Here is a 20034-nt window from a genome sequence, read left to right as displayed (position 1 = left end):
CCCCATGCAGGGAAACACTTTTCAGGGCGAAGCGTTTCTGAAACTTCGCGAACCATCCTTTGCTTGCGGAAAAACGTTTCTGAGGCTGGGAATCAGTGGATGTCCCTGGTTGAGGATCATCTGCATCATCATCATCTTCAGCATGGTTGCCGTCGTCGTCTTTAGGTTCCTTTGCAGCAAAATTCTCATATAAGCTCAAAGCCTTTGTTTGGATGGTGTTCGTATCCAACGCTATGTTCTTCTTCCGGCAGTCGGCAATCCACACAGCTAAAGCACCTTCCATGCGTACGATCGTTTTATTACGCGTTGTAACGACTCGCTTCGCTGATCTGCTAAAGGTGATTGCAGCCGTCTTTCTAATGTTCGCCTCGTCCTTCTTGATATAGCAAACAGTAGATTCGTTGATGCCAAAATGGCGGCCGGCGGCCGCGTAACTTCTACCATCTTTTAACATGTCGAGAAGCGTAACCTTCTCAGCTATCGTCATCATCCTTCGGTGGCGTTTAGGCTCACTACCAGCCTTAAGAGAAGCAGAACGCTTGGGAGCCATTACAGTAGGATTTACAGTAACAAAAAGTTCAACTTAAAAAAGTCGCACACAGCACAGATTCACACACTTAAGAACGTCTACTCAGCGATACGCGGTAACAGAGAGTGGACGATCCAGCCCCGCGAGAACTTTGATGCTGCGGGTAGGAGATGCGGGCAAAACACCAATCACAGGCTAGATAACAAAACTTGAGTTCTGATTCGTCATCTATCAGCGCTTGAACCAATCACAACCCGTCTTACAGTACTATGATGCGTTGGTTACCTACTCATAGAAGATGCCCCGCGCATACCGAACGTACGTAGATTAAGTAAATACCGTAATAATAATAAATAATGATAATAATACTGTACAGTAATAATAATAATAATAATGATAATAATAATAACAATAATAATTTTATTAACTACAACAACAATAATAATAATAATAACAATAATAATAATACAGCTTTACGTACGCTATTTTACGCCCCTCTCTCTCATTCTCTCTCTCTCGTACGCTTATTCGAAATGTGATTTTTGCAACAAAGAATATTATTGGATGCAGTACTACGTACGTATACATACAAAAGATTCATGGAAAAGAAGCACATCCATTACAGTACACACCATTCTAATATGGTATGACTGCATCTGATTTGCGTTTCATGTTCGATTTAATTTTACTACGTACTGTATACAGTACTGAATTATCGTATGATCACATTCTCTTTTCGTGTTTTATTTCTTTCTGTGCTGAATTATATATCATATGTAATGCAATGAACAATCAGTAAGAACAGATATTACTAATTACAGTATTAATGGAATTACAGGTAACAAAATATCGTATTTGGTTGTCTTCAGATTTCGCGGTATTTTCGAATTTTCCGGAAAATCCGCGATATGTATATATATATGGGCTATGGGAAAACCCCGCGAAGTGGTGAATCCGCGATTGTCGAACCGCGAAGTAGCGAGGGTTCACTGTACTTCCATCAGGACGACATGGCTTGAGCCCAAAAAACGGATTTTGAGCGAAGCGAAAAATCTATTTTTGGGTGAGATGGCCATGTCGTCCTGATGGACCCGCCCTTCCTTTTTCCTCTAAAAAAAGGGCTGTAGGACCCCTCCCTACATACAGTATCTGTAGCACCTCGTGTATCGCTACAAGGAATACAGATGGCGCCGTGAGCGGCGCAATGCACGCTTATGAAACGGGAGAGGAGAGGTACCTTGCGAGCGGCTCTCCTTTCTTTCTTGTTTTTCGTTTTCTTGCCAATTGACCCCTTCGAAGTGTTAATTCTGTTCGGGGTGCAGATGGCTATGTGGCGTGTCAAGAATACGTCCTTTGATATTTCGCGATATCCCTGGTTCTTTTATTTAGGGATATTTGCTCCAGGAGTTTGAATTCTGGGTACCTTAAGGTAAATTCTCTGGGAATATCACCGTAGTCATATATACCCAAGGAAGCTACCCTTTAGGAACTTCCATCAGGACGACATGGCCATCTCACCCAAAAATAGATTTTTCGCTTCACTCAAAATCCGTTTTTTAAACATTAAACTTACCCGCTGGTTATATAAAAATAGCTGATTGACACCCTTGGTGGAGGGTTAGAGACAGCAACATTGTTGGAATATTACTTAAGAGTTAATTAAAACAAGCTTAAGGGTTCATACCTGTTAAGGAAGCTGACTTCAATGATTCTCTGCCTCATTATGTCTTCTATCCTTATGAGATCCAGCGGTCCACCCAGGGGGCTGAAGTTCTCTAGGAGCTGTCAAATGGGTAATAACCTCTATGCTGACAGGACCTCAACTAATACCCTTGTTCTGAGCGCTCTCAAGGAACAAAATGACCACCAGACTAAAACAAAGACTGTGGAAGACTGTCGACCAATCTCCACATACAACCATAAAAATATATACAAGTTCCAAGAGAAGAAAAAGGGTACTAGGGATTAGGGGAACGTAGTGGTTGATCCTTCACCTACTACTGCATTCACTGCTACGAATGATCCCAAAGTGTAGCAGTCCTCATAAAGAGTCAGGACACGTTTCAAGTAATGCGAGGGAAATACAGATTTACTCCTCCAAAAGGTTGTATCCATGATGTTTTGCAGAGAACAATTTTGTTTAAAAGCTACAGAAGTTGCCACAGCTCTAACTTCATGAGTCTTTACTTTTAGCAGCTTAAGTTCTGCCTCACCACAGTGTGTGTGAGCCTCTCTAATTAAGTCTTATAAAAAATGATAGGGCGTTTTTAGACATAGGTAAACCAGACTTCTTGACCGCATCAAAGAGCTTCTGAACTGCCTCTTAAATCTTTAGTTCTGTCCAGATAGAATTTCATTGCTCTAACAGGACACAGAACTTTCTCCAACTCTTCACCCATCATATCAGGGAGGTTAGCAATCTCGAAAGATTTAGGCCATGGATGAGAAGGACGTTCATTTTTGGCCAGAAATTCAAGTTGCAAGGAGCATATGGCTTTCCCGTTTCTGAAGCCAATGTTCTTGCTAAAAGCGTGAACTTCACTGACTCTCTTAGCTGTTGCCAGATTTACTAAGAAAGGAGTCTTCAAAGTTAGATCTTTAAAAAAAGCAGAGTGTAAAGGCTCGAATCTGTCACTCATGAGGAATTTTAAAACATCTAAATTCCAGGCTGGTGATTCCTGTTGACGCTTCTTAGAAGTTTCAAAAGATCTGAGATCTTGAAGGTCTTTAATATTTGAGAGATCTAAATTCCTGTGTCTGAAGACAGCTGCCAGCCTACTCTTGTACCCCTTGATGGTCGAGGAGGAAAAGTTGTGCTTTCTTCTAAGCTCTAAGAAGAAATCGGCAATTTGTGTTACAGAGGTACTGGATGAAGAAACTGAATTAGCTCTACACCACTCTCTAAAAACCTCCCACTTGGACTGATAAACCTTGATGGTGGAAGTCCTCCTTGCTTTAGCAATAGCCTTGGCTGCCTCCTTCGAAAATCCTCTAGATGTTGCGCATTTTTCGATAGTCTGAAGGCACGTAGAGCTTGGAGGTTTAGATGGTTTCTTGCCAAGTGAGGTTGTTTGAGAACATCTATTCCCAATGGTAGGCTTTTTGGAACGTCCACCATCCATTCCAGTACCTCTGTGAACCAACCTCTTTATGGCCAGAAGGGAGCTACTAGAGTCAACCTGGTTCCCTCGTGAGACACGAACTTTTGTAACGCCTTGTACAGCACTTTGAATGGTGGGAACGCGTACACATCCAGGTGAGACCAATCCATCAGGAGCGCGTCTATGTGTGTTGCTTCGAGGTCCGGAACTGGCGAGCAATATGTCTCCAGCCTTTTCGTTTTTGAGGTCGCGAACAGGTCTATGAGTGGACGACCCCAAATCTGCCAAAGTTTCTCGCATACATCCAGATGCAACGTCCACTCCGTGGGAAGAACTTGATTCCTCCAGCTGAGGCTGTCTACCATCACGTTCTTCTCTCCCTGCACGAATCTTGTAAACAAGGATACCCTTCTTTCTTTTGCCCACATGAGAAGAGTCCTTGCTATTTCGTAAAGTGACCTCGAGTGAGTCCCGCCAATGCTGTGGTGTTGTCGGCATTGACTTGTACTACTTTGTTTAACACTAACTTCTCGAAACCTTTGAGAGCCAACAACTCCTTTTGATTGATGTGGAGGCTCCCTTGTTCCCTTGTCCACAGACCTAAGATCTCTGACTTTCCCAGTGTTGCTCCCCACCCCGAGTCTGAGGCGTCGGAAAACAACACAAGGTCTGGGCTCTTTTGCTCCAACGAGAGACCTTCCTGAAGTCTGCTCAGGTTGTTCCTCCACTGAAGGCACTTTCTTATCGGTTCCATAAGGGGAATGCTTTCCTTGTCAAGGCTGTCCTCTTTGTTCCAATGGAAATCGAGATGGAACTGAAGAGGCCGTAGGTTTAGTCTTCCCAGAGACACAAACTGTTCTACTGAAGAGAGGGTTCCCAGGAGACTCATCCACTCTCTTACTGAACAGATGTTTTTCTTTAGAAAAGCACAAAGTTTTAGGAGAGCTAGCTGTATCCTTGCAGGTGACGGAAAAGCCTGAAAAGCTAGACTCCGAATCTCCATCCCTAAATAGAGAATCTTCTGGGATGGAATCAATTGGGACTTCTCTGAGTTCACAAGAAGTCCTAGCTCTTCTGACAGACTCAATGTCAGACGCAGATCCTCCAGACAGCGATTGAAAGAGGGAGCTCTTAGGAGCCAATCGTCCAGGTACAAGGAGGCTCTGATGCCTCTTGAATGGAGCATACTCGCCACATTCAACATGATCTTTGTGAAGACTAGAGGGGCGGTGCTGAGGCCGAAACACAAGGCCCGAAACTGGAAGACCTTCCTGTACATGAACCTCAGGTAACGATTGCAACTTGGATGGATCGGGACATGAAAGTAAGCGTCCTGGAGGTTAATGACATCATCCAGTCGCCCTTCCTTACTGCTGCAAGCACAGTCTTCTGAGTCTCCATAGAGAACTTTGTCTTTTGAACGTAGTTGTTGAGGATACTGTGACGGGCCGAGAGAGGAGTTGTGAAATCAAAGGCAGATTGGAAACGACTGAGTTATATTGTTGTGGAACACTCCTTATATACAAAACCTCAAGGCAACAGGACATGACAAGTTCACAAGACAGACAAAATCACAGAGGAAAAACCAGACTCTAATTTTCATGTTCGTTTTAGTGCGAGGGAAGAGCGAAGATACAACCATAATATATACAAAAGGAATTATGTACAATTGTGTGAAACACGGTTGGTACATGGCTCCCCCCCTAAAAATGACATACTGTACATGTTAAATAGGGTGCCCTGATCTAGAGAGGCGAACTGTAGGCGGGTCATCTGGCAGAAGATAAGCAGGTTTTAGACGATCAATGGAGACCCAGTCTTCTTTGCCCCGAATGTTTAGGAGGAATGCTTTCGGACTGCGTCGGATCACAAGGTAAGGTCCCGTGTAAGGGGGCGTTAACGGTGGCTTGCTGGTGTCGTTGCGCAGGAAGACGTGCGTTGCAGAGTGCAAGTCCGTTGGTATGTGATGCTTCGCTGGGGGCTTGTAAGTCTGGCGGCACGGAGTAAATTTTCCCACGACGTGACGTATGCGCTGGAGATCGTCGGAGGAGGTTGTAGAAGGAAAAAACTCGGCAGGGACGACCAACGGGTCGCCATACACCATTTCGGCTGCCGAGACGTCGAGGGCGTCTTTAGGAGTGGTCCTTAGTCCAAGGAGGACCCAGGGAAGCTGAGTAAACCAGTTGCAATCCTTGCAGCGGGACATCAAAGCTGCTTTGAGGGTGCGATGAAAACGTTCAACCATTCCATTGGCAGCGGGGTTGTAGGCCGTTGTGTGATGTAGGGTGATGCCCAGGAGATTTGCTAATGACGTCCATAATTGAGAGGTGAAAGTGGTTCCCCTGTCAGAAGTAATATGCTCAGGGATACCGAATCTTGAAATCCATCCAGAGAGTAAGGCAGATGTACATGAGGCGGACGTTGCAGTTTCCATGGGAATGGCTTCAGGCCAACGAGTGGAGCGGTCGATGACGGTAAACAGGTAACGATGTCCTTGTGATGTGGGTAGGGGGCCTACAACGTCGACGTGAATGTGTGCGAAACGACGCTGAGGTTGAGGAAAGGTGCCCACTCCTGAATCCGTGTGTCGATGTACTTTGGAAGTTTGGCAAGAAGTACAGGCACGGACCCAATCCTTAGCATCCTTAGAAATGCCGTGCCAAATGAACTTTGCCTTCAGCAGCTGTGCAGTAGAACGGCACGAGGGATGTGAAAGGCCGTGGATGAAATCAAACACCTGTCGGCGCATGGGAGCAGGAATCCAAGGTCGCGGTCTACCAGTACTGACGTCACAGAGGAGGGTGGTGTTGGAGTTTTCGAGGGGAAAATCCTCCCAACGGAGGGACGTGCAGGATGTCCTACAAGCTTGATACTCTGGATCCTGTCGTTGGGCTTCAGCCAGGGCGTTGTAATCCAATCCCAGTTGAACGGCAGCCAACGTGTTTCTTGACAGGGCTTCGGCAACAGGATTCATTTTCCCAGGGACGTATTGGAGGGTGCAATTGTATTCAGCCACGGCGGAGAGATGTCGGCGTTGACGGGCAGACCAGGCGTCAGACTGTCGAGTGAAGGCGTGCACCAGAGGCATGTGGTCTGTGCGAATGACGAAGGGCGTACCTTCTAAGAAATGGCGAAAGTGACGGACAGCCAGGTGCACCGCCAGCAATTCTCGATCGAAGGTAGAATAACCCGATTCTGCCTTGGACAGTTTTCTGCTGAAGAAGGCCAATGGGCGGGGCGAGCCTTTGACCACCTGCTCGAGTACTGCACCAATAGCGACGTCGCTGGCATCGGTGGAGAGAAGGAGAGGGGCGTGTGGGATAGGAAAAGTGAGAGCCGCAGCAGTTGATAGGGCCTTCTTTGCATTGCAGAAGGCCGCTTCTTGAAGGGGACCCCACTTCAAGTCCTTTGGCTTGCCCTTGAGGGAGGCGTAGAGGGGAGCAAGAGTGGCGGCAATGGCTGGCAGAAAGCGGTGATAATAGTTGATCATGCCCAAGAATTCCTGCAGAGCTTTGACGGTCGAGGGCGTGGGGAAATTCTGAACGGCTGCTACCTTCTCAGGGAGGGGATGGACTCCTTCAGGAGTGATACGGTGCCCTAAGAACGACACTTCGTTGGCGCCAAAGGTACACTTGTCGTACCGGACTACAAGGCCGTTTTGTTGCAGGCGGTCGAGCACGATGCACAGGTGACGGAGGTGTTCCTCTTTTGAGGAGGAGAACACAAGTATGTCGTCCACATAACATACACAGAAAGGGAGGTCCCCTAAGATGCCATCCATGAGACGTTGAAACGTTGCCCCAGCATTACGAAGGCCAAAACAGGAGTAATTGAAGGTGTATGTGCCAAACGGAGTGGTGATGGCGGTCTTGGGGATGTCTTCTGGGTTCATAGGTACCTGATAATACCCCTTCAGGAGGTCGAGCGTAGAGAAAACCTTTGCTTTGTGTAGGTAGGAGGTTACATCGGCAATGTTTGGGAGGGGGTAGTGATCCGGTTCTGTTTGCATGTTCAGGCGCCTGTAATCCCCGCACGGACGGAGGGAGCCGTCTTTCTTCAGAACGATGTGTAAGGGTGACGACCATGGGCTGGAGGCCTTTTGGCAAAGGCCCATTTTCTCCATTTCGGCGAACGTCTGTTTGGCGGCTGCCAATCGTTCCGGTGCCAGACGTCTGAATTTTGCGAAGACTGGGGGTCCCGTCGTCTTGATATGGTGATAAATACCGTGCTTAGCAGGAACCGTGGGCGTTTGGCGAAGTTCTGGACGGAAAACTTCCGGGTACGACGTGAGGAGGTGGGCGTAGGCATCCGTGGGTTCGCTGATGTGGAGAGCGAGGTTAGAGGGGGCAGGTTGAAGAGGTGTCGACAAGTACGAGTCCGCGTTGACCAATCGTCGATGGGCGACATCGACCAGAAGGTGGAAATGAGAGAGGAAATCCGCACCGAGGATTGGCATTGTGACGTCAGCAACGAGAAACTTCCAATTGAATTTACCGTTTCCGAACGATAATGTGAGGCTCTCGTAACCGTAGGTGGGTATCGCAGATCCGTTGGCAGCTACCAAGCGGACGTCGGCAGATGTAGACAGACTACGTCGTGCCTTGAAGAGTTTCCTTGGCAAAAGAGAACGACAAGCACCCGTGTCTACCAAAAATCGCACGCCCGTTCCTGCATCCTGTAAAAAGAAAAGATTAGAAACATGGGAGGCCACCGCCACAAGCGATGGCCTACTTACACGTTTTTTGGCCACTGACAATCTTTGGCACATTTCTTTGCGGTTGCCCCGAATCTGAAGTGGTAGTAGCAAAACTGCGGTGGATGGGAGGTAGTAAGTGGCTGTAGAAGTCGTTCGTTGGGGCGCGAGCGATTGGTGGGTGGTGGGCGGCTTTGTCGCCGCTTCGGCACGTCACGGGGAAGGCGTGTATGTCCTACGGCATTCATGTCAGCTTCGGTGTACGTTGAATAGGCATCCTCGTCGTCAGGGGTGGAGGCGTTGATGGAGGTCTTGAAGTGGCTGTCCATAAGGGCGTCGGCTTTGGTCATCAAGTTCTTTATGGGTAAACTATCGACATCGGATATAGCAGCGCGCACAGGTTCAGGTAAACGGCGTATCCATAGGGCACGGAGTAGGTTTACCTCACGAGGAGAGCCGTCTGCGGCAGGTTGAAGGCGAGCGATACTGGTCATTTCCCTGAGGGCAAGCGAAGCCCTTTGGTCCCCCAACGGTTGTTGCGAGAGCTGAAAAAGCTTTGCTATACGGGTGGCTGGCGACGGCGAGTACTGTTGCAGAAGGTATGATTTGAGGTCGTCATACGCTATTGGGGTGTCTCCTTGTTCACAAAGCCAGTCGGATATTTCTGGGAAGGTGTCCTCGGGTATCGCCGCGAGAACATAATCCGCTTTGGTGGTTGAGCGAGTCACGCCCCTGATACGAAACTGGACTTCTGCGCGCTGAAACCAAGCAAACGCCTCTCCGCTGGCAAACGATGAAAGTTTGAATGGAGAGGCCGTAGCCCCAACTGCCGTAGAGTCCGTCATAGTACCAACGATGGAGTGGCGAGGGGGTGGGGGTGGAAGGCGGTGGAAGCGAGTCGACTTCCGGGGTCACCAATGTGACGGGCCGAGAGAGGAGTTGTGAAATCAAAGGCAGATTGGAAACGACTGAGTTATATTGTTGTGGAACACTCTCCTTATATACAAAACCTCAAGGCAACAGGACATGACAAGTTCACAAGACAGACAAAATCACAGAGGAAAAACCAGACTTGAATTTTCATGTTCGTTTTAGTGCGAGGGAAGAGCGAAGATACAACCATAATATATACAAAAGGAATTATGTACAATTGTGTGAAACACGGTTGGTACAATACTTACGTCCAGGACTGGACTCCATCCCCCCGAGTTCTTGGGAACCAGGTATGAGCGGTTGTAAAATCCTGGTGATTTTAAGTCCCGCACCCTCTCTATTGCCTTCTTTTCTAGCCAGAGAGACATTTTAAGATGCATAGCCTGCTTCTTCGATTCCTCCTTGTATCTGGGAGAGAGATCCACAGGGTCTATAACTAACGGAGGTTTTGTAATGAACGGGATCTTGTAACCCTCCTTTAAAACATGAACAGACCAAGGGTCCGCTCCCCTTCTCTCCCAGGCTTGTCAGAAGTTGTTTAGCCTGGCCCCCACTGCTGTCTGAAGGCGAAAGCAGTCAGACACTGCTTCGGCCAGACCTAGAACCTCTCCTTCTAGACCTTCTCCCATCGGGTCTGAAGCTACCCCTACCGACAGACTTTCCACGAAATGGCTGTGATACGTGAGGAAAGGAAGTATCTTCCTTCGGTCTATGGGTGGAGAAGGAAGTTGGAAGAACCTTCCTTGCTGTCTTGGAGACTAAGTCGTGAGTAGCCTTCTGGGTCAAGGCGGCGGCAACTTCCTTTACTAGCTCCTGAGGGATTAGAGAAGGAGAAAGAGGTGCAAAGAGCAATTCTGACCTCTGGAATGGAGTGACCCCCATGGAGAGAAAAGAGCACATAGTTGCCCTTTTCTTAATGACCCCAGCTGTGAACAGGGCTGCTAACTCATTCGAGCCATCTCTAACTGCTTTATCCATGCATGACATTACATGTATAAAGTTACCAGTTTCAGAATCCTTCAGTGCAGAAACTTTCTTCCCCAAGGCTCCCAGAGACCAATCAAGAAAGTTGAACACTTCGAATGCTCTGTAGATACCTATGAGGAGATGATCAGACTCAGATATAGACTATAAGATTTTAGTCCTTCTCATGGCCAAACGACGAGGAGAATCCACTAGGCTCGAGAAGTCGCCTTGGGCAGAGGCAGGAACTCCCAAGCCGAGAACTTCTCCTGTCTCGCACCATATACGACTTGGAAGCTAATCTGGGCAGGGGAAAAGCGAAGCCTGTTTTGCCTAGGTCTTTTTTAGATTGCATCCAAACACCCATTAACTTTAATGCTCTCTTTGAGGAACGAGAGAGTACCATCTTAGTAAAAAGCGATGTTCTTGCTGTTTTTCCTAAGGTAAACTCCGAAGGAGGTGAAAGTGGGGCTACAGGAGAAAAGTGATCCGCAAATAACTCCGTAAAGACCAACATAATCTTTTTGAGGTCGACAGAGTGTTGAGGTGTCTTATTCTCTTCTTCCTCCGGCACAACATCCAAAGGCCCATCCGGAGAAAAATGATCATCCTGTTCTTCCTCCGTAAGCATTCCAACCGCCGTAGCAGCATCTTGTTCAGAAAGGTGTCGCTCACGAATATAAGAATCAGCACTGCGGTGCGCGCGATCAAGACGTTCGGTATGGCTGTCCACATGACGTTCGCTAATCTTGCGCTCGACGTCACGTCTGACTGCATGTCGAACAGTATCTGACTGACGTTGGACGTCACGGTTTGGTTGACGTTCGACGTCACGTGCTTGTCGCTCGACGTCACGCTTAGGTGCCTGGTGACCGTCGCCGCACTTGGAAGGTTGACGCTCGATGTCACGCTTGGCCGCTTGACGTTTGGTATCAAGAGAAGCAGGAACTCGATGAGATATAGAAGCCTTATCACGCTGTTCAACATTGCGTTTGCTGGTAGGCCATCTGTGCGACAACGCGTCATGATCGGAATCATGACGAACCACCGCTTTGCTAACAGCAGGCTGATAAGACTGCATAAAAGATGAGAGCTGCTGCTTCATGTCTCTCAGCATAGTCCAATTAGGATCAACATGAGGTGACACAGGTGAGAAAACTTCGATCGCGAACTCGCTTTCCTCATTGCTTACATAACTCTCCACATTTTCAGAAGACGGAAACCAGTCTGGCGGAAGCAGCGGTGCATGTACCATAACACCAGACTCAGGAACAAGATCCGTATCAGTCTGAACTAAACCTTTCTCAACTTCTGACATCCTGTCAGGACGTTTCGCAGGAGAACCTTTGACAGACGAATGAAAATGCTCTGGAGTGTCCCAATGGCTACAGTCAGGCGCTTGCGGTGACGAATCGCGACACTGAGCCACTACATCCGCTTTCCTCTTAAGAGGTCTGGAAGCATGACGCCAGACCTTGCCGTGCGTAGCATCATCCGAAGATGAAGATAATAAATTAACCACACCTTTCCCATGGTGAGGGTGAGTGTCCTGCGATGCGACAACAGGTACACTGGAGGGGACGTCTGCGCGAGCGATAACGCCTCTCGTTCCCTTTCGCCGATCGACATTACTTCTCCCATGGGTTCGGGAGCTTGAAAGAGGTCTAAGGCTAGGTGAACGACAGGCTCGAGCAGACGCACCCTCCACATCACTGAACACATTAATTGCACTTTTAAAACTAACACTTTTTAACAGGTTAACGTCAGACATGAGCTGGTTTCTGTCCATCGCGAGCGATTCTACCCTTACTCCAAGGGCTTGAATTGCAATCATCATATCTTCAAGTGTAGGTTCAGATGAAACAGTATTGGGGACTGGATCTACCACTACAGGGGAAGGATTAGGTTCAATGATATTGGAAGTAGATAGATCTCTAGATCGAGAAGAACTACGCCTAACACTGTCTCTCTCTAATTTACGAGAGTAGCGGTCAAAAGCCAGCCACTCACTCTCGGACAATGAAATCCATTCTTCACATCAATCCCCCAATTCACAAATTTTACCTCTACATTTAGAACAAATTGAATGGGGATCTACAGACGCTTTTGGAAGCTGAGTCTTACACCCTTTCACACACTTCCTATATGAAGGAGAAGGGTTGGCCATATTGAAAAGTTAAACAGATAAAAAACAAGCAAGGGTCGAAATAATCCAAGTAATCCAAATCAATAAGTATTCAAGATAATCTAAAAGCGAAATCCAATAATGCAAAAGCCAATAACCAAAAACAATGTACATCACCTAGATAACTGTCCAAAATCCAAGGTAGTTAGCGAGTGGATTCCAAACGATGTTGCCAGCAATGGCGGCAGAGATCTGGTGAGGTATGGAATGGTTCGACCTATCTCCCATGAGGACGCTAGTGTACACCTGGCAACTCTATCTGCGATTGTTGCGAGTTTTTTAATTTCTGCCAGACGTCAGAGACTAAAGCTATTTTCATATAACCAGCGGCTAAGTTTAATGTTCAAAATTCTAGAATACTGTGTAGTATTGAACCTCATGATGGAGAAGGCCTGACTATTAGAATTAACTGCATGCCTAGGATTACGAACATGATGGAACTGTAGGATATGAAGGGCTGGAGGTCCCTGAATAATAAAGCAAGTGTACCTTATGCAGTATCAAAGTCCATTTTCTTTAAGATGTTCACCTAACTGAATGTTCTTTACAGGGTAAAATTCCTAAATATACTCAATGTCCCGTCTTCTATTTTCATAGGACACCGACTTAAATTGTTTGGCAGATGTCACTGTGATAGTTGTAAATAAAATAAAAATAAAAAAAAAAATCATATCCCATAAGAATTAACAATCATATAGTCTAGGTACTTAGATTTATATTTGACATAACACCTTCATAGAAACTAAAATTCCTGTCTTGAGGAACCTTTGTTCAAAATTTTCAATAGTTACTTTCTTGTATCTTAGCTACTTGCACAAAGAATTACTTTAGTTCAGGACAAAGTCTTGGTGATATTTGAGGTCTTCCAAGACTACCACTGCTTTTACTACTGTTTTTAATGTTATATTGTCTGCTGCTTTACATCATCCTAATATTCAGATGGTTTTGAGGCAGTTTCAACAAATAAATTAGTCTTCTAAAACTTGTCCAAAGAGCAAAATTATATTAGTCATAGCTTATATTTTGTTCTAAACTTCATTACATTATGGGAAAAATTATAGAAAAATTATTTTTCTAGCATTTCAATTAAAATGTACAATTATATCAGAAAGTTAGTACAAAAATATTATTCATCAAAAACTATTGTATTAACGACATGGGGTTCCTCATACAGAAGTAGTAAAGTATCTGTTTTTTATTTATTAGGCATTATTTCTGGTCATTGCCAGTCTTGAGACCAATTTACAGCTTATTTCGAAAGTACATCGAAACTAGAAGAGTAAGACTTTTGAGGATAATAAAAAATCTTCAATTTTAATACTGTAATAGAAGCTTTAGAAGACAGGAGAATAGTTTGAAGTTACATGTCTCAGTGAGGTTTTGAAGAATAATAATAACTTCAGCTGCCTGGGCTTCACTTTGTTTGTGACTTTGACCTCTCCAAATTCATCATTAGTGGCAACAGTAATTGAATGATCCACTTTTGAAACCCAGGCATGAACTGAAACAGTTAGGTATAGGAATTTACTGACCGATAAAACAGTGACACAAGAATCTTTAAGTGAATCGAGATGAGAATTTTTTTATCTACATATTCTATTGCTACCATACACGTTGTGTTATCAAACATTCCCCTATCCTGTAGGATATTCAATGAATGCTCACAAATATATATATGTATATATAAAAGAAACAAAAAAGACATAGGCATGACCCCCTACGGAAGTGCGGTGGGATTAACAGCATGAGGCGATTTCCAGCACGAGATGCAAGTAATATTTCTATAAAAGGTGTGCTGCACATTGTTAATGTACTGACGTGTGAAAAAACAATATATCATTAACTTTGCGAAAGGTACACGTAAGACACGATTAATAATTCACTTTTTGTAATGACCATCCAAGACATATTAAGTTTCAATAGTGATCCATTGTGATTCTTCTTACATCTATGGAAAGTCCCACCTTCTTCGGGCCATCACTAAATATTTTGGCTAGTGTAATAATGACCCTGGGCATGCTTTATCAAATTAAACAACTACCAAATATATACTATATACGTAGAAATATATATAGTAGACGGATTGGATGACCAACCACTTACCACTATGCTAACCATGCGACGTCATTCGGTTTACAACCAGGACAATGGAAAATCGTAAAGAGCCGTACTCTAACATAGACGATGATGATAAAATAACAGGCTATAGTACATTGTACCATTATAGTTAAGCCTTGGACATTTGTAAGAAAAGACTTTTAGATCCTAAACAATTCTTGTAGCTAGAATAACTTGGTAACAGAATTGTAGAAGAGATTGTAAAATCTCTACTTCAGAGAAGCTCTCAATTAATAGATTTTTCACTTGAAATAAATATGCAAAACTGATGATACAGTACAGGATATCAAAGACTGCCACTTTCCAATTCATGAGGAGTGATCTGGTTTTCAAAAAAGTTCTGATAAAAAATACTTTTTGGTTGAACTAAAGATAATTTCAAACAATAAAGGATAGAAGTGTAGTTCAGTTTAAGAGATTCCACATCCATGCACTGCAATGTTGACTGTATCATGAGAGAACAAAAGATAATGACTATAACATGACGAATTATTAAGAGAAGCATACAAAATACTTGATAACATTGCATGAAATTCCTATTCACTGAGGATTTAAAAATCCTGTATCAAACAACTCATGTGAACAAAATAAATTATCCTCTGTATTAATAAAAAAAAAATTCCTTAGTCTTAAAGTAAACTTATCTATCAGGGGGTTAGAAAGTTTTGTAATCAGACAACAGACTAGCTTCAACAACAAACTATAAGAACTAAACGAGAGGGTTTTCCTCATAACGTACTGAGAATTCAAGATTCATAAATGCAAACATCTGGTACCTTATAAGTTATGATGTGACAAGTAGCTTGAATTCCAGATATTATAGAATACCACAACATAAAATGGGAGAAACAACAAGTACAACCATACAAAACACTAAAAAATACAGTATTACGAAATAGTATTATATTGAAACTAATTATGACTTGAGAGACTGTAATATCGGTACTACATCAACAATTTGCTCAATGATTACCATAGAATATAGAAAACATACCATGTGGTTTTTGTAAAATACCGAGTGCAGGTTTTGAAATCATCAATATCAACTGTAGTATCAAAAAACCAAAACTTGAATGCCTTGAAGTGAACATCAACTTAGATCATAATGCACACTTCTCAAGCGGTAACTTCCAAAATGAGAATAATTTCTTTGTGCCATAAAATTAAAACCAAAAACACTTCCATTCCAACATTATAATCTCTCGCAAATGCATAGACTACAATGAACAGCATCGACCAGTCCCAGACTGCTATAAGTTCATCCATGCAATATGTAATCAACACATCTAACAGCTAAAGCATGAACACTGCTTCACAGAGAAGAAGCACCATTAAAAATGCTTGGATAACCATTTACATTCCTTACTCTTCCAAATACAAGGCGGCATCAAGTTGGCTTACTGACATAGATGCAACCAATTACAATAGGGATTACCGATTCGTACCTCCTACAAAAAACAAAATCTAAAATGAAATCATATATGCTGCGATAATGAAAAAAACTGGCTGATATAGTCCAGAAGGAAGTTAATTTTTTAAGGATACAGTATTACTTTTCAATTACTTTTGCACTGAAGTCTAGAAATCTAATGAAAATCAATCATAAAATATGCTGCAATGTCAAGTCTATATCAATACAATGCTAATACTAAGGAAACAAAATAGGTTAAATTTCTGAAATTACTTAAAACAACATAAAATATTTGGTTCCTAAAGACGTAATACAATGTTAATTTTCACAAGGAATTAGCATGAACTCTGTAACAAAAAAGTAACATTATTTGTCAACAGGATTTCTAGAATAGCATTCTTGCATACTCGGGATCAAAAGGGTTGTTTTTTTAGCAACATGGAGAAGTTGCAACTCAGTGGGACAGTAATTTAATTGTTTACTTTGGAGAAAATATTAGTGCACTTTTACTAAATTGAACGATAGTTTTTCCTTCTAGACACAAAATAACATACTTCTTGTTACAAAGATCACTAATACACTACCATATTTCAAACAAATGCATGATAAAAATGTAAAAATTGTGACAAAACTACCTTAAGCTCAAAATCAATAGTGGCAGTGGAAATTTGTGTTTTCTTCCATACAAAAAAGCTGTATGTGTTGTATATATAAATGTATACATATATGCATGATATATAAATGTATACAGTACTGGGTAAAGAATTTTCAGGAAATTCATACTGTAGAAACATGCAAATAAATTGCACGATAAATGGTCACAATGTAAGTCCTTTTTTGCATGAAGAAAATATGATACAAAACCTTAAACATTGGTAAAAGGCATTTCCTAACATGAAGAAGACTATACAGGTATAAATCTCGTATCAATCGCTAGGTACTGTATAAGAAACCGACGATTGAAACGTTCGCTGGCGCTCCTTCCAGAGAACTTTAACCATATATAAAGATATTATCTAAAAATAGGGATGACTTTGCTTAGCATCCATCTCAAGAAATGCCTATTTTGACAGTTCAAATTCTAGATTACAAGGCATCATTTTAATCAGGTAACACAATGGTAGGGTGTCTGAGGATAAAACAGCTTGCAGTATTTGTGAATGAAAATTGTATCGAGTGAGTACAACCGTCAAAAATAACTGTGACTAAGATGTAATATTGCACTGATTTCTTCAAGAAATAAAACCTATTGGTTAATCTAAAGAGAAAAAGATAAGTAAATATGTACAGGGTTGGAGAAAAAATGAAACTTAGATCCATCAAACCTTCAAGCTGTAATTCCCACACTTTACCTTTGTGCAGGTTCAGAGAGAACAAATCACTGAACTGCTGTGTGTATATTGTATATATATAAAAAAGTTTTATATGGGGGTTTCATAAGGCATTGGCAACAAGACCCATCTCTATAGAGAACAACTGACAGTCAAAGTTACGGAGTTGCTATGGACACAGTAAACGGGAGAAAAACCAGTCAAGATCGGCTGTCTTTTCCGGGTAATTTCTCGTCGTTTACTAGTTTTGAGAAACCGGCAACTGTGGTATGCAAGTACCGAAGGCTGTTCGCTAAATATGGCCTAGGGGAGTCCGTCCTTTAAAAAGACGTTCGTAACATTATGAAATTACGCTACCAAGTACTTCCTAGTGTCTGATATTAGTACAGCATTCATACAAATGTACCAAAATTCATTGAACTATGTAATCTGTTCACACTACTACAAACCCATATCTGCGATCTACTCTTTAGGAGGAGTTGGACAATGTATGAAGACAATGATTAAAATCATTAATCGGTTCATCACTCTAATATCATCCCATGATTATATTTTTTTATGCCTTTATTTGGTTGATATCAATTTTGAAACATTTACAAATAAACAATTGTACTGATTGAACAAAGGAAAAAAGGCTACAAGATACCATTATACACATCTTGTGTGGCCACTGACACGGCAAGGTTGGCTAATGTAGATATCTTTGCCATGAAACTCACAAGTCAACTCCCTCCTACACGGCACGGATACTCTGAAAGAGAAAGACAGGCTGGTAAATAATCATAAAACAACAAGCCTAATTAGTATCGAAATAAACTATAGGGACAATGTTATTTATTTAACTTTAGATTTACGTTTATACATTAAATCTACAGCATCAACAATGTAACAAAGTTTTGACTTTCAATTCTCAACTATTAAAAAATCCTGTTATTCTTTGGAATGAGTTTTGACCAGACCACAAAGGTTAAAAAAAAAACTAAAAAGACTGCCCCCAAGAATTTTTGTATTAATAAAAGTTAATACTTTATTAAAAGTCATACTTCAGAAACATTTGCAATTAAATAATGAAGTAACACTGCATCTCTACATCTAATAGGTTAGTTTTAATTCAATGACATTGAACTTGGTAAAAATAAAATCAAAGACATACCATCATTCATTCTTCATATCTACTATTGGAGTATTTACATACGACAGTATAGCAATAACAAACATTACCAAGTGTATAATACAGTGGCTTACAGCATATTCCAACTCATCTAATCAAAAACCAGAAAATGCTGTAATAAAATATTCTCGCTGAGGGTACACATAATTTTATACAAAAGTGAAACAAATGAGGACCTGAAAAAGATGATTAAACATTAAAAAAATTAAAAAAACATAAATTTACTGTAGTTCTAAACAAAGTGTAAAATATATCTAATTTCAATATAGAGAGAAATATGATCATGTTACTCTGAAACCTTATTACATAACAGCTATAAATTCTTTAATGCATTAATTACAACAGTTTAATACTGTATTTCAAAAGTAATACTAGCCCTAAGTATCACGACCTACTTGCTCCTTACTGATTAAGCACGTACCCTCATAGTTTCCTTGAATGAAAATATATGAATGGCATCAAACAGCAAAGGTCATGAATGCCAAGCCAAGCTTAAAATTCTTACAAAGTACACCTAGATCAACATCTGTTAACCAAGACAATGTTTTATTTATCATGTTATCCCAGTGGTCAAAGAATTTTCCATAGGTTACTCAAAATAATTCCCTTCCCAAGGAGGAAAGTCCATATTCTGTTACAAGTCTATGTAGCTCACTGTGTATTTATACATACAAGTAGTTGAGGCACAGCTGAAATACAAGTGGTATTTGGACTGAGATCGATGTAAGTTGTCCATCACTTGTAGTCCCAGGAAAAAGATCTGTTCTCACATCTGTTACTGCCATCAGCATTTAAATGTTTCAGCTTTAAACTTTACTTATGAGCATTTGCTTAACCTTAGCTTATACTGTATTGTATAATACACAAGAAAAATGTTTATACTTGTTCCTATTCAAAAACTCATAACCATATAAACTTCCGAAACTGACTATTCACCTCTTATTCCTCTTAGTCCAAGGACATTATATTTTGAAAGTTATTTTCCATAAAATCTCCATCTAACATCAAACAAAGAGATCTCTCTGCTATGTATCTTTTCGCAGCTGTATAAAATTACCTTCTCTAAAAGCGACAGAATTCTGTAATTCCATCACCTACCAAAGTCTAAAGGTGCCAGTGATGATCACCCTTGCCTGTGAGCTTACTATCATCTTTGTTTCATCTGTGACTGACAATCAAAGATCACATAAACTCTTGTGAATTGTCTGTGAGAAAGAAAAAATATGCCAAGAAAGTAAAACCAACATCTAGGAATTACCATAATTTCTGTCTACTGTATCTTGTTACTGTCGATCAGGAAAACCTACTTTTACTATTGTTGATATCTCCTTGCTAAGTTTGAATTACTCTCATCTTTAAAGCAATGCCAAATATCTCTATAGTAAAATTTGAACCAGTTGTTACTTAACAACCTCCTTCATAAACAATAGTTACTGATATTTTTTTTATTACTTGTACCCAAATCAATAAGGACTTCTAAAACAGGAGGATGCAAAATCACTGAAAAAATACTTTTCAGGAACTTGTAGTAATTTTTCAGTAGCAGATTGGTAATCTGTAGTAATGCATGCGAGTAAAATGCACACGATAACATGGCAC

General features: G+C 42.0%; 1 protein-coding gene across 2 annotated transcripts in view; it reads right to left on the bottom strand.

The window, feature by feature from the left end:
* Positions 1 to 13711: 13711 nt before the first annotated feature.
* The window catches only part of Flo1 (flotillin-1), a 128730-nt gene continuing 122407 nt past the window's right edge, over positions 13712 to 20034 (bottom strand). For both annotated transcript variants that reach the window (XM_068393530.1, XM_068393533.1), the window contains one exon: positions 13712 to 18015. Coding sequence is in view for 1 of the 2 variants with exons in the window: in XM_068393533.1 (XP_068249634.1) it covers positions 17998 to 18015 (18 nt within the window). In the remaining variant the exon portion in view is untranslated. The remainder of the gene's footprint in view (positions 18016 to 20034) is intronic.

This window comes from Palaemon carinicauda, chromosome 19, assembly GCF_036898095.1.
Source record: "Palaemon carinicauda isolate YSFRI2023 chromosome 19, ASM3689809v2, whole genome shotgun sequence".
In the NCBI taxonomy this organism is placed as follows: Eukaryota; Metazoa; Arthropoda; class Malacostraca; order Decapoda; family Palaemonidae; genus Palaemon; species Palaemon carinicauda.
This window is presented reverse-complemented; position numbering and strand designations above follow the sequence as displayed.